The sequence below is a fragment of the Nerophis lumbriciformis genome, linkage group LG35, assembly GCF_033978685.3.
Source record: "Nerophis lumbriciformis linkage group LG35, RoL_Nlum_v2.1, whole genome shotgun sequence".
Classification (NCBI taxonomy): domain Eukaryota; kingdom Metazoa; phylum Chordata; class Actinopteri; order Syngnathiformes; family Syngnathidae; genus Nerophis; species Nerophis lumbriciformis.
In genome coordinates, this window is record NC_084582.2 from 16,568,318 (window position 1) to 16,584,847 (window position 16,530).

The 16,530-nt window shown below is 38.3% G+C and overlaps 1 protein-coding gene across 1 annotated transcript in view; it reads right to left on the reverse strand.

Moving 5' to 3' along the window:
* Positions 1-4,756: 4,756 nt before the first annotated feature.
* Positions 4,757-16,530, reverse strand: part of rps6kal (ribosomal protein S6 kinase a, like) — a 37,123-nt gene continuing 25,349 nt past the window's right edge. The window contains exons 19-22 of the mRNA XM_061928115.2: positions 12,896-12,972; positions 12,575-12,692; positions 11,841-11,981; positions 4,757-6,294 (exon numbers count right to left, since the gene is read on the reverse strand). Coding sequence (XP_061784099.1) covers positions 6,169-6,294; positions 11,841-11,981; positions 12,575-12,692; positions 12,896-12,972 — 462 coding nt within the window. The 3' untranslated portion in view covers positions 4,757-6,168. The remainder of the gene's footprint in view (positions 6,295-11,840; positions 11,982-12,574; positions 12,693-12,895; positions 12,973-16,530) is intronic.

Genomic DNA, 16,530 nt, shown 5'->3' on the forward strand with positions numbered 1-16,530 from the left:
TTTTTACTTCCTCCCAGCCTGGACACAGTTGTGTTTTCTTGCCAGGCAGACTTATTAGCAGAATGCTTGATTAGCACCAGGAGGCCAAAACAAAGAGCAGCATGTCAAAGCAATTAGCCTCACTGTTTACCTCTCAGCTCCCAGGCTGCAAATGCATTATCCAGAAGAGGGACACACGGGGGGACATGGAGTCAACTCAGACAGAGGAGGACAGCTGGTCCATAGGCAACTTAGTGTGTGTGCGTGTGTGTGTGTCTGTGCATAATGATGGACGCAGTTCCTCTTGCCTCTATCCATCTGCTTTCCTGCCCAAATCGTCTGCGGTCTATTCATGCCATACAAACACTAGACTGGTCAGACAAAATGGAAGCAGTGCAAGACAGACTGGTCATATATTTACTTAACACACATATATGCAGAGCAGCAAGTGTCACAGCATGTACTGCACAGTGTTTCCACCTAGTGGTGTCTTTTACACTGTGCACCATTTTAAGGCTGTAAAGAGAGAAGGAGGCGCTATAAGTGTGTCGTTTTACTGGTAGAATTGTGTGATTTAATATAATGCCTAACATTTTGAAATGGTTTGAAAATTGCCACCACAAAGATCTGACAGGAAACCTAGCATAAATATTATTTTGGAACCAGATCTAAAAAAACAGCATCCTATACAGTGAATATTTGTGATTTGTTGTGTTTGTTTTTTGCCCAAAATGTGTAACTCTTAAGAAAAGTAGACCAAATACAAACATTCACTGCAGTGGACGCTGGTTCTCAGATGGATATAATAGGAAAATGTGTTGGCCGGCATTTTCACTACCGAAGACAAATAAGTATTAACTAAACTTAAAATACCACAAATATTAGGGGCGCTAACAAAAAAAATTTATCCACATCAAAAATCACGATTCTTAATACGATTCCTTAATTTCAAGCGTCAATTTAAAAATATATATATTCTTTTAACAGACATTTTTTAGGCCATCTCTGTGCTTAAGCATATACATCATACAATCAAGAGGAGCTTTTTACATGTTTTAAAAATGTTTCATTATCATTCGTATACTAAATATATTGCAAGACTTGGTTTGAATCAAGAATTGAATCTGAATCACCACACCAAGAATCGTAATCATATCGAACCTTGAGTTGTAAAATTCACATTTTGAACAAATATTCAATTCAAAATAAGGTTAGGGTTCAGCAACTTTATGTGTCGACAAGACTGGGTTCATTCAGCCAACTACCTGAATATTCTGGATGACCATGCAGGTTATTCCATCTACAGTTTATTCTTCCTTGGTGGTATACAGGCATATCGCAAGATGACAGTGCCAGGATTCATCCGACTCAGATTAAATAATAAGAGTGGTTGGGAAAGGATTTTAACAGGATTGGCCAACACAGAGTCCAGACTTGAACCCTAATGAGAATATTAGGAAAGTGCTGGAGAAGACTTTGGTCTGATCGATACAAGTAATCAATAAGTGATGGCCAAAAATGAATGCAAGTCTGGATAGAAAGAAATGTTGTGACATTGCAGAAGCATGTAGAAACGATGCTGCAGTAAATGCAAGGTAAAGCAACTGTAAAGACGGTCCAACAAAATAGAGTAGCGTGAAAATTGTGTGTTTAGAAAGTAAAAGGTTATTTCATTTATCAGGGGCTTATACAAATATGTACCAGTCTTTTACAGTGCATACATATTAGGCAATTTAGTCAGTCAAACCATAGCCTTTTCAAAAAACAGTGTTTTCATGTATCATTGGATGGTTAAACACTAATTAAAGTGTCTTAGAATAGTCCACTGTTAGGCGAATTAGACTCCTTCAAAACAAATCGTCAATCAACCTTGCAATCGAATTGTCAGACATTGAACCCCCCCTCCTAACTGTGAAGTACCTGAAGCCCCACACGGATTTGTTGGGAGGATGTTTTGACATGGGGGATACGGGGCCTGTCTGGACACACCTCCACCGAACCGGAGGCCTCTGCCGAACACTGAGTCCACCATGCCACCGCATGGCAAAAGTCTGCCGTCGGTCCTGGTTGAATTGAATTACCGTTGCCAGAGGGGAGCAGTGAGTGAGGTATCCTGCAAACTGCTCCCCTCTGGCAATGGTAATGATTCTGCAGGTGTACCTATAAGAAACCTTCTGAGTACCGGTTTTACTTCCTCTAGATCAGTGGTTTTTAACCTTGTTGGAGGTACCGAACCCCACCAGTTTCATATGCGCATTCACCGAACCCTTCCTTAGTGAAAAATTAAAAAATTAAAAAATTAAAATTCAAGGCAAAGTTATGTTTTTTTACTGGTGCACAAAACGAACCGTGCATGAACATCACCTTGTTCAAAGAACAAAACCAACACAGTGCATGAACTCACAACAAATTACACACCTGCAACTCAGTGTGACTTCTGCTGTTGCCAGTTCAGATATACATGGCTTCACCTTGGCAAGTGCCACTCTCATGTCATTTTAAATGATAAAATAAAGTAATTTATTTATTTTCACAGCAAAGTTTGTTCCTTTTCTTCGTTTTCCACCCAGACATACAATACTAGTACACAGCTCATGAAAAACAATATTTTTTGTTATTGTCATTGTAAGTGGGCCAAAACACTTATATTAGAAAATAATCTCATGGAAATGACAGCTGTCATTTGATTTTAATAATAAAACATTTAATTTGTTATTTAGTCAGGTTTGGGACAGGTGTGCTCACATGTGCTCCACTGAATGCTCAAGGAATTTTTGTGTTTGCTCACACATATGGAAAATTAGAGGGAACATTGTTTGAGGGTATCCATAATACGCCACTAGGGAGAAGTTTTTATTTACACAATGAGTGTGTCTTGACCTTCGCAGCGGAGGCTCCGCCGAACCCGTGAAGCCGACTCACCGAACCCCTAGGGTTCGATCGAACCCAGGTTAAGAACCACTGCTCTAGATAGTTTGATGGTCTTTTCTGCACTCCACCAGAGCTGATCACAGGCTATAGGAAACATGTAACAAATCAGATTGGACTATACGACTCCTTAGTTGAAGACAGCTCTAATTCTAATGCATATTTCTACGGAGCGTTCTTTGAGACCACACACTTAAGTAGATGTTTGTGTTTTGGGTATAGGAGACGCTCGATCATTTATGATGCAGTTTAGGGCGGGCCTCATCATTTCAAGTGCGGTTAGATATTAGTGGAAATGCTCACATTCCTGGGTGGCCACTGTGTGCTATTGATGAACACACCATCCAGCATTTGAGGTTTCCATATTGGACCATCCAAGTTGACTGCATGATGGATTTCTCAGTTGGTTCCACTTTTCCAGAAGCAGCAGCAAGGTAAGACTGTAAGAATCTTTTGGCCATGTGTCAGGAAATCCAGGACATCCTAAACAGATTAGGAATGCTGGATAAAAACATGGCTGCATCACTGTGATTCAGACTCAAACCCAAAGAAATTGATCTATTATCACTCACCACTTCCAAAGAAGGCATGTGTCCGAGCCTTGTTGTGCCAGGTAATGCTCAATCATTAGCATTTCTACAGGTGTGGTCTTCATTGTATGCTGCATAAAGCAATGGAAGTATGTCCTATTAGTGGTACATCATTTTGTTTTTCCTCGACTATGGGAAATGTTTGATCCTTTTGATGGAGCATCTTCTTACGTAAAGAAGACACTGGCTTTTGTAAATTCCCCAGTACAATTGCGTTGTTTAGTACAATAACTAAAGTAATGTTTTTTGTTGGACACCTCAATGGGCAACTAAGGGGTCTTTGGGAGCTGAGGGTTCCTAGTAAGGACATGTTTAGCAGCAGTGTGGTTCATTCTACATTAAAGACTGTCTGCATTTGTGATGAAGATACCAGGCAGTTTAAGAGCATCAGACACTAATATCAATCAGACGTTAATAACCATTAAATTGATTAATCACTACAAACATCTACATGCATACTGGATGGTAAACAACAGAGAATAACGCCAAGGTATTCATTCTTCGGTGTCCCGGCCTCGCTCTCTAATCAGAGTGTCTGTGTGGATGAAGTGTTCCAGCAAGTCCCCCTGAACATTACACAGTCCTAGCTCTCCGCAACACTGGCCTTCTGGACTACTGCAAAAGTCTTCCCGCTTTGCTTGTTAAATATATTTGTATCTTTTTTTGCTGAAGCTTAACGTCCAGGTTGATTCAGGCATATCCTGATGATCTCTTACACCATGTAGGTTGGTTCTAGACCTGCTCCATGTGTGAAATGTCTTGAAATAACTTCTGTTATGAATTGGCCAATATATGAATACACTGAATTGAATTAAATATTTTCCAGTAATTGAAAGGTTTCGGAGTTCAAAGTCTGTCGATCTTTAACTCAAAACTGTCCAACAAGCTCATCCTTAATAATATCAGCCCGTAGGAATACACTTTCACCACCTCATTGTCACCTGTTTTGGCGGTGCCTAATATCCATTATTGATCCAGCCACAGACACATTCACTTGGTCCATCAATATTACCCTATGTCACTGGCCCATAAAAATCTAATTTTAAACCTTGAGCAATTGATATCTTGTCATTCTGGACAATCTAAACAGGTGACAGTTCTGAAATATGCTCGCTTTTCCTTGCACCCCTTTTGACCAAAAAAAACATTGATTGTCCAGTGGCTATGTATCCACATTAAGTTAAGCAATTTCTAAAGTTCGAAAAACATGTCAACATTTTCTACCTCTCATTTCATCAAACTCACAGTAAATGCATGTCAATAATGATCTTTAATGTCAATATATACAGAACTTGAAAGAAAAATAGAATCTTAAAAATCAAATGAAATAAATACAATATTTTACAATTTCCACAATGTCTTTTGAAAGAGATATTTATGGAAATATTTTTTTTTGATTCAGCCTCTCTGGTTTGACGGGATGCATCTTATTCCCCCCAGAGAAATCCCTACAGCTCCCACACATGCTCTTCATCGTCAACATTTTCACTGTATATTTTTTAGTATATAAAATATACACTCATTTGCAAATGTATTAGGTACACACAGATCAAACCAAAAGAAAATAAATATTATATTCTATAGGATCATTTTCTATGATCATCTTACTTTTGTTTTAGTTTAAAAGTTCAGAGGTTGACTTAAGTGCTGACATTTAGTCGGTTCAATGCATAAGTGTAGTTCTACATAAAGCATTAATATAAAACCTCTCTAAAACAGAAGTAGTAAATGCCTCATGAAGGGAGGCTTCAGTCAAATGTGCTAGTTTAACGCTGGTATACCTAATACATTAGCAAGTAATTTGTATATGTGCAATCTAGAACTTCTGTTATCGTCACCATTGTTTCACATTCATTTCAAGACATAACCCTTTGTCCACCGGCAGCCTTTTTTGAAACCTCTTTAGATACATTGTTAGCATCAAAAACAGGAATTAAAGGTTAGAGAAATACAGCATCTGTCCATGCATGCATTTATGTAGCTTAAAGTGCTGGAAGATGATTTTGATCAATAATATTTATTTCAGTCCAAAGAAAATTTGGATTTAGACTTAGAGTAACAAAAACATCTCTTTGTCGTCTCAGTCGTCGTCATCTTGCCAGCACTCTCACACATAAATCTTTTCTTCAGTATTTTGGAGAAAAGAAGAGAGCAAATGCAATTAAGGAAGGAGAAATAACTGAGGCGGAGAGGATGACAGAACATAGATGAAGAGCAGTGGGAGGCAGGGGGTGGGCACAGTTTACCGAAGCAGCTTTGTATCAGCCAATCACAGTGAAGGAGAACATCAGCTGGTGCGTTTCTTCGCGAGGAAGAAAGAATGAAAAGGCGAGGAGGGCAAGTGCATATGAAAGCTGTGGAAATAAATACAAGTCTGTCCCCCTAGCAGTAACATATACCAGTTTCTTGTCTTGCTTTTAAGCAGACGTATTCGCATTGCAGCCTCATCAAGTGGGCAGGTGCATGGAGGTGTGCGTGCGTCTGTGTGCATGTGTGTGCGTGTGTGCGTGTGTGTGTGTGTGTGTGCGTCAAATAAATACAATAAAAAGGGAGACAGTAGTTTTGACTGGCCAGGACTTCGGTCTATGTATGAGAGTGAGGTCAAAATGGTAGCACAGTCTGTGTGTGTGTGTGTGTGTGTGTGTGTGTGTGTGTGTGTGTGTGTGTGTGTCTACATGTCCGTAGAGGTGAGTTTCTTCATGCTGCGTCTCTGGGCTAAACTTGATGCAGCCACAGGTTCCAGCACGGGCTGGCTTGTCTTCTGGCTCAGTGCTGAATAAGTGGCGGCCATGGCTCCCTATAGAAAACAACAATAATTATATAGGGATTTAACCTTTTAAACATTTTACTTCATATCTTAATGGAACAACTGGTACATGTAATATTTTAAGTAATATTCTACTGTAGATTATTTTCCTGGAATTTTTTTCCAGGATTTCTACAGGAAGTTTTCAGCCACTTGAGACATAGGGCCTGATTCACCGGTACTAAGATCCAAACACCACGCGGTAAACAGCGTGCACAATTTATAAAATAGCGTGTACTATTAGTGGCCGTGCTGCGCGTAATCTACTAACACTGCGTATGCAATTGTAAAATGGTGTACACCGCCTTGTTTAAATGAGGAATTTGCATCACCAAAGACAATTGATAATTTTTCTGCACATCCATGTAAACATGCTCTTACCAGCGGCATTTTGCTATGTTTTCAAATATACAGGAGACATGTACTACTTTTTATAGGCATTTTCGAAGCAGTCGTGCAGTGTATCTACCTTTTTTTTTTTAACCATTGAAAAAGGTTAAAAAATGTGGCACTCATTGGAGAGGCTGCACTTACTCCGCTCAAGATGCAAAAATAAAAGAATACCTGGTTAATTTTTTTTTTCATATACAAATGTTTTAATAATAAATATTCTGTGAAATAAACACGACATTAAAACAAATTAAATGACACAAAAACTCTCTCTAGCAGCTACAAAATTATAAAATGGTGCAGATGAATAAACAATGTCTAATTTTTGTTATTTCTGATTGTCCAAAATGTTGACACACACATAGAATGGAGGATTCTCGTCTGTCCATCGTCTGTCTGAGTAGCACGGGCACTGATCCTGCAGCCGTGTGTGGAACTGTCAGTTTGCACATCCTTCTGGCACGTGCTAAATAAAGCAAAATAGTCTTCGCAAAATGGTGAGAAGTGTTGATAAATCACATTACACATATTTAAAAATAATATTTGTATTTCTCCTCACAGTATTGTGGGTGTTTTGATTGTCAGAATGTTGCCTGTTAATGAAGACAGACTCAAAATGGATTGCACACCGTATTCTGCTCACTTTTAACAGACACAATCTACTTTCCATACGTTCAGTGGATCAGCTTTAGTAAATCAGACCTTTAGTCATACTCTAATTCGTCAGTCGCCCTCCTTCTTTGGAAGTGTTCTTTTCTTCAATTAAAACTTCCATATATCCTGATTGTTTCTATGTGTATTATTCAGACATTTAATGTGCAGTCTATGGCTAAAAGTTATTATCTATGAAAATAAATTATGACAAATGCATCATAGATTAATGCAAACACACCAACAGGTGTAGCAATCAATTAGCATGACAAACTGGAGATACAATGTTCAACTGAGCAATTGCCCAATCAACTTTGTCTTTTCTCTTTTTTTTTCTCCTGCACTTACTTGGAAAAATATTTGTAGATTTTCAAAAAGTCACTAACAAACTATTTCTAATCATGGCAAAGAAATACCTTACACTTGCAGACCCTTTTCTACTTTGTTATTAGTTGTGTCTCTAAGTAGTAAGTCATTATTGTAAGAGTGCCTGGAAAAGAAAAAGTTTCACATTTGAATAACAATTCTTTTTTTTTTTTTTTTACTATTTTGAATCGATTTGTACTTTCCAAGAAGCAAATTTTAAAAAGAGAATTTTTAAGCGATCGCCACACTTACTGTGCGGTATGTATCATACGTCAACAGCCAAGATGAGCTTTGTATACTGTAACCTGTTTTGAAAAGATTTTATTAAAATGTATACACCACATAATATATTATAAGAATCGATTTAAAGTGACAATTTATTCTGAATCAAATCCTCAATCAAATAATTGGAATTTAATTGAACTGTGAGTTGTTGTAAGATGTACATCCTTACTTAAGGTCTGAGAAGTGGCTAAATCTAGCAACCAAGTTAAATGGAAGCACAGGATTGCATAACTGTTCGAAGTGAAAATATACATTTAATTGGTTGGTAGAGCCACATAGGGCACAGAATTCCTGAAAGCGCCCCCCCTTTAAGAAAACTACTATCACAAGGTATAAGACTGGACAAGGAAACAATCACAAAACAATGCAGGTGCACTTTAAAGTCTTGTATACCGGTAACTTTTCATGCATCAACTATTAACTGTTGAACTTGTTTCCACAAATAAAAACGAAATGGAAAAATTATAAAAGTAAATTTAATTAAAAAAAAAGTTTTTTAAATAGCTTTGCAGGGTCTTTTTTGCAGCTGTCATGTACATCAATGTCTCGGCTGGTTTTTTTTGCGTCTGTGCTGATGCAGTTGGCATACTGCTGGGGGAAGAAATCCAGTGTGTCTGGGTGCTTTTCACATCTTTGCGTCCATGATTGACAGTTTAGCTACAGGTAAAAGCCAGTAAATTAGAATATTTTGAAAAACTTGATTTATTTCAGTAATTGCATTCAAAAGGTGTAACTTGTACATTATATTTATTCATTGCACACAGACTGATGCATTCAAATGTTTATTTCATTTAATTTTGATGATTTGAAGTGGCAACAAATGAAAATCCAAAATTCCGTGTGTCACAAAATTAGAATATTACTTAAGGCTAATACAAAAAAGGGATTTTTACAAATGTTGGCCAACTGAAAAGTATGAAAATGAAAAATATGAGCATGTACAATACTCAATACTTGGTTGGAGCTCCTTTTGCCTCAATTACTGCGTTAATGCGGCGTGGCATGGAGTCGATGAGTTTCTGGCACTGCTCAGGTGTTATGAGAGCCCAGGTTGCTCTGATAGTGGCCTTCAACTCTTCTGCGTTTTTGGGTCTGGAATTCTGCATCTTCCTTTTCACAATACCCCACAGATTTTCTATGGGGCTAAGGTCAGGGGAGTTGGCGGGCCAATTTAGAACAGAAATACCATGGTCCGTAAACCAGGCACGGGTAGATTTTGCGCTGTGTGCAGGCGCCAAGTCCTGTTGGAACTTGAAATCTCAATCTCCATAGAGCAGGTCAACAGCAGGAAGCATGAAGTGCTCTAAAACTTGCTGGTAGACGGCTGCGTTGACCCTGGATCTCAGGAAACAGAGTGGACCGACACCAGCAGATGACATGGCACCCCAAACCATCACCCAACCATGCAAATTTTGCATTTCCTTTGGAAATCGAGGTCCCAGAGTCTGGAGGAAGACAGGAGAGGCACAGGATCCACGTTGCCTGAAGTCTAGTGTAAAGTTTCCACCATCAGTGATGGTTTGGGGTGCCATGTCATCTGCTGGTGTCGGTCCACTCTGTTTCCTGAGATCCAGGGTCAACGCAGCCGTCTACCAGCAAGTTTTAGAGCACTTCATGCTTCCTGCTGCTGACCTGCTCTATGGAGATGGAGATTTCAAGTTCCAACAGGACTTGGCGCCTGCACACAGCGCAAAATCTACCCGTGCCTGGTTTACGGACCATGGTATTTCTGTTCTAAATTGGCCCGCCAACTCCCCTGACCTTAGCCCCATAGAAAATCTGTGGGGTATTGTGAAAAGGAAGATGCAGAATTCCAGACCCAAAAACGCAGAAGAGTTGAAGGCCACTATCAGAGCAACCTGGGCTCTCATAACACCTGAGCAGTGCCAGAAACTCATCTACTCCATGCCACGCCGCATTAACGCAGTAATTGAGGCAAAAGGAGCTCCAACCAAGTATTGAGTATTGCACATGCTCATATTTTTCATTTTCATACTTTTCAGTTGGCCAACATTTCTAAAAATCCCTTTTTTGTATTAGCCTTAAGTAATATTCTAATTTTGTGACACACGGAATTTTGGATTTTCATTTGTTGCCACTTCAAATCATCAAAATTAAATGAAATAAACATTTGAATGCATCAGTCTGTGTGCAATGAATAAATATGATGTACAAGTTACACCTTTTGAATGCAATTACTGAAATAAATCAAGTTTTTCAAAATATTCTAATTTACTGGCTTTTACCTGTATTTCCGCTTGCACATACACTGCGCTTTGGCTGTAGAACTCAAATAAGGAGCGACCGTGCGTCTCCTCAGCCAAAAACACCTGAGCAGGCAAGACGCGCTGTTGGCAAAGGAAACGCCGAGGCAATCTTACAGGTGTGTGTGGTTTTGAATTTCCTAATTTATGTACTTTTATACAGGTGTGTGGTTTTAAAATGTCCTAATTTATGTACTTTTTATACTATGTTCTTTTGCACTTCTTGATCCAGAAAAAAAACCTCTCTCATTTTGTTATATCTACAGCTAAATGACAATAGTTTCATTTTGTCTCCGTTTGCTAGCTCTCGGTTAGTAGTGTGCGCAATGAACATAATGTACTGTTCCAATTCCTCGCTCATGGCCAGACAGATATGCTTCTGACTGTTAAAATTAAATGAAAAACATAAAAACAACTTCAGCTTTTCTCTAACTGAGAAATATTGTGACATTTAACTCTCATCACAACCCTTTATACATTATAAACACATTTATGTATACATATATATACATATATATATCTACGGTATATGTATATATATATATATACACACACACACATATATACGTAGATATATATACACATATATACGTACATATGCCACCATGCCCCACCCTCTGTTGCTAGATATCACGAGATGTACGTTGTAATATGTACTGTATATGTGCTTTGCTATGGAGGTCTAGATTGTATTTTTTTTTACTCATCCTTCCCCAGTGTTTACCTTTTTCCTATCTTTTACGGGGCGCCTTGTGGCGACCCATCAGCGTTCCTGTTCTGTAACCCTGTAGTTTGTTTGTCTAATCTTGAAAGGGTTTGTGCTGAAAACAAAGTTTTGTTGTACTTGTGCAATGACAATAAAGACCTATCCTATCCTATATATATACACATATATACATATACGTATATATACACACATACGTATATATATATACATATATACACGTATATATACATATATACACATATGTATATATACACATATATGTACATATACGTGTATATATACACATATATGTACATATACGTGTATATATACACATATGTATATATATATATATATATATATATATATATATATATATACACACATATATACATATATATATATATACACATATATACGTGTTTATATACACATATATACGTGTATATATATACATATATACACATATATACGTATATATACACACACACGTATATATACACACACACGTATATATACACACACACGTATACATACACATGTATACGTATATATACACACATAAATATACGTATATATACACATATTATTCATTTTTATATATATAAAAATTATGTACACACACACACATATATATATATGTATGTATATATATATATATGCTGAGATAGACTCCAGCACCCCCCACGACCCCGAAAGGGACAAGCGGTAGAAAAAAAAAAAAAAAATTAAATATATATATATAAATAAATATATACATATACTGTACACACATATATATATACACACACACACACTTGACTGTATAAATGATAAATTGATAAGTACAGTGAAAGCATTAAAGGGGCAAGCAAGAAAGATGTCTCTTCTGTCACCTTGACGAGGTGTGGTGCATCATGGCGCGTGAGCTGAAAGTGTGGCAGGGCATCTCTGCAGGTAATCCAGGAATGCTTTAAAACCTGCTCTGCTGTGTATCGCTGGTGAGGGTCGACATGGAGCATATGGGACAGGAGGTCCTGCAAAATGCAAACACATCAAATTGACTACAATGAAGGTGAGATGATCAATCTGTTTTCAGACTAAAACCTTTTACTCTTACTTCACATTATCATGTTTATTTATATTCTGCGAGGTGGCGACTGTCGTTTATAACAATACATGAATGACATCTACATGCATGAATGTGCTTGTGAGTGACTGTGTGGATTATTTCTATTAAGAACTGGTTATCATTAGGAACTAGTGACGAACGATCACATTACAGTCATTCTATGACATATCAAAACTCAGCTAGCACATCTTACAGTTGTGCCAGCGAAGAGGAAGGGCTCACACTAGCAGATCAGGCTGGACTTGAGGTGTTCAGTATCCCCAAACACAGTATGAATGACTTAGGTTGAGTATGTTCTTAAGATAACGTGTTATTAAGACAGGCAACATACTGTATATGAATGTCAAATACAATAAATATCATGCATTGCTTTCCATGGAGAGTGATTTAAAAGTTAACCTAATTGATTATCAGAAACTCCATATTTTAACATGTTTAAATTTCAGAAAGTGACACATTTACGAATGTAGATGTCGGTTATGTTACAGATAATTTTACCTTTGAGGTGTCTGACACAGTATCCCAATTACCGCCTGTCAAAGAGAACTTTCCAGAGCCTATTCGAAGTAGAATCTCCTCTGGTGTGTCGTTTGGCCCATTTGCAAACGGTGTATACCTGTCATAAGGAAGATGAATAGTTAACATGCGCAAAGTTATAGGTATATTCCTAACAGTTATGTCAACAACACTTGAAAAAGTGTTCAAAGAGTCTGTCTGTACAATATATTGTTTCCTAAAACAAAATTGCAAGGAAGGTAAAAACAAAACAACAACAACTACAACAAAAAGCACAAATCACATTTCCTGTTTTTCTCTTACCCGGCCAACATGGTATATAATAGAACTCCAAGACTCCAAATATCACAGGCTGCATCATAACCTTGTCGCATTAGTACCTGAACATATACACAAAACAGACATTAAAAAGTGGAGTACTGCAGTTGTAAAATAGGCTAGTTGGACACTTCCAATTTTAGTGCCCAATTCTGATTTAATGCATGCCTATATCCTGACTATTACATTAAAGTTCAAGTTCAAGTACCAATGATTGTCACACACACACTAGGTGTGGTGAGATTATCCTCTGCATTTGACCCATCACCCTCACCCCCTGGGAGGTGAGGGGAGCAGTGAGCAGCAGCGGTGGCCGCGCCTGGGAATCATTTTGGTGATTTAACACCCAATTCCAACCCTTGATGCTGAGTGCCAAGCAGGGAGGTAATGGGTCCCAATTTTATAGTCTTTGGTATGACTCGGCCGGGGTTTGAGCTCACGAACTACCGATCTCAGGGCGGACACTCTAACCACTCGGCCACAGAGCAGGTGGCCTAGTGGTTTTACATTTCATTTTAAAACATCCATATCCGACATCAATGTGTTTGAATGTACTGCATGTGCACACACCAGATGGAAGAGTCAACATGAGGCAGCAACAACAAAAAAGCAAACCCTTAATACAGGGGTGTCCAAATTACGGCACAAGGACATTGGGCGGTCCGCCAGCATCCTAAACCTGGCCGCAGTACATCTTGAAACATTTTTATATAATGTAAGTTAATCCTAGTTACTCTCTTCTTCTGTCAGTTAATGACCATATGTATAACATTACTGCCTAATGAGCATAGCTTCTATTTATATGTATCTATCTAAACAACCTTTCGCCCACGGTGCAAACAAATAAAAAAGAACCCATCCAGTTTACATAAATGTTCCACTTGGGTTGCACGTTTATGACCAAAAATAATCATGATTATTTTCATCAATATTGAAATCACGATTATTAATCATAATTATTTACTGTTAATTAAAACATATTTTGTTGCACTTTGTTTTTTAAACAAACAGTATGTGAACTTGGCATTCATTTGAATGAATATGAAGATAATTTATTGATAAAAGTAAATTGTACAAAAGACAAAGGGCTATCTAAAATAAATATTCCATTGCAAAGTGCGATCATAAAGTGCAAACAAGTAAACAAATAAGATTATGCACAAAAGGCACAAACAAAGGAACACATTCATTGTACTACTCACAGTATATATAGGACATATGTATGTCTTTGGCCTCAAAAATGTTATTACTGTTATTTTTGCGTGTCTTTGGGAGGTGGATGGATACGGGGTCCCTCGGTGCATGTTGTTGATTCATCTGCAAGGGACCGTTTCCGGGTCTCGGGAAACAAGCGGGAGTGCCTAGAGAACGGCGAGGCGATTCTGTTGGTACTCTGTGGTTAACTTTGCGGAAGGAGAGGGCACCGATGTAATAATGCATTTATTTTTCCTTATATTTTTGGTAGCTATTGGCTGATCTACCTTCAACCTCTGTTGTTGTCACTCACTCTAACTCGCTGTCACATGAGCAGCCAACTCCTCAGCAAGGAAAGTAGCTATTGGCTGTCCTAAAAGTCACTAGAAATCGCTAAATGACGTCATTGCTACATTTGCATAACTTATTGCGATGGATGCAGTAGGAGATACAAAAGTTAGTTTAAAAAAGTGGTAAGTATGATTAGAATGGCAAATTAACTTTTTTGTTTTGATTCTTGGTTGTTTTTTCAAAAAAAATTCTGCGTTGTTAAGTGTTTAAATATTATATTTGATCAAAAGAATGGAGGGCTATGATATTCACTAACGAACCAAATGTAATGGCTGGCTCATTAACATGAACGATGGAATTGAGACGTTGCAGTTATTTATTTTAGCTTAACATGACAGTGGAGAAATGTTTACATTTACATCTCGTTCTGTAAGCCAAGGTGAAAAAAGTAGGATCTGAGTCGAGAATGTCGTTGTGGCTTGTGCAGCCCTCTGAGACATTTGTGATTAAGGGTTATATAAGTAAACTTTGATTGACAGTCAAAACAATATGTACAATTATTACTGTATTTTGGTCATTTCAAACAATACCCGAACTTATTTCCATTTCTGTAGCAGCGCACTGCCGACTTCCGGCAACAAATGTGTGTTCCTACTTCCAGAAACTAACGCGAGTGTGTTGTAATCATGGTAGACTTGGTAACAGACAACAAAGACTACCATTTTTTGAAAAATTAGGATTTACAACCTTATCTTTTTTAACCTGAATATTACAGAGGATGAACTACTGGTTATAGAAGCAAACACGAAGAGGGGCTGAAACGTTGGAGCAGACAGAGTGGAGTCGGCGTGACTAGACTGTGTAAATGTGGAACTTGGAGACAAACTATGCCGACATTAATGGCGTGCTTACCCAAATAAACCAGAAAAAACGTACCCGGCCAGCTGGACCAAACACACAACTGTCCATCGACTGAGTCACTATAGTAACGATAAAGGTGACGCTTTAAACAGGGAGGCGTCGCGCTGCAAGTGTTGCTTTAAAACATGCCTCGCCATACATAGCGATTAGTATTACCACCTTTACTTCACTCTTAGGTAAACATTTAAATAACGAGCATTCAGATCAGCACAATCAGTTATAAAGAGTGACGACCTTTCCTGCTGTTCAGCTCTGATGCAGACCGTCGAGGAGGCATCAACTAATGCAAGTGCAATGACTGAGATTTGTAACAAATTGCTACAAGTTGTGTTTTATCTTTAACAAATGCGTTTTTTACCTGCTACATGGTTTATCTGTGTACATTTATCCAGTTTTGTTTTTAGTACTTATTAATAATTGTATTTTTCTTAAAGCACAGACCAGGAGTGTCAACCATCCATCATGAAGCATTTAATACAATGTGAATAAAGCTTTTTTATTATATTCTAATCTAGCCTTAGATTATAGCAAACTATATGTAACATTGAAATTGTAAATTGTTCTTTGAGTGCAACAAGAAAAGCTCGATGTGTTTAATGCCTTTTAATTTATATTTTAACCTTGTAAAATTGTTATTTGAGTGCATTAGGAAAATGTATATTGTATTGTAAGATTTTCTGTTAAAATATAGCCAATAGTTTTCGTAGTTTTAAGAAGGGGAACCGGAGGGTGTGTTCCAACTATCGTGGGATCACACTCCTCAGCCTTCCCGGTAAGGTCTATTCAGGTGTACTGGAGAGGAGGCTACGCCGGATAGTCGAACCTCGGATTCAGGAGGAACAGTGTGGTTTTCGTCCTGGTCGTGGAACTGTGGACCAGCTCTATACTCTCGGCACGGTCCTTGAGGGTGCATGGGAGTTTGCCCAACCAGTCTACATGTGCTTTGTGGACTTGGAGAAGGCATTCGACCGTGTACCCCGGGAAGTCCTGTGGGGAGTGCTCAGAGAGTATGGGGTAACGGACTGTCTTATTGTGGCAGTTCGCTCCCTGTATAATCAGTGCCAGAGCTTGGTCCGCATTGCCGGCAGTAAGTCGGACACGTTTCCAGTGAGGGTTAGACTCCGCCAAAGCTGCCCTTTGTCACCGATTCTGTTCATAACCTTTATGGACAGAATTTCTAGGCTCAGTCAGGGCGTTGAGGGGATCTGGTTTGG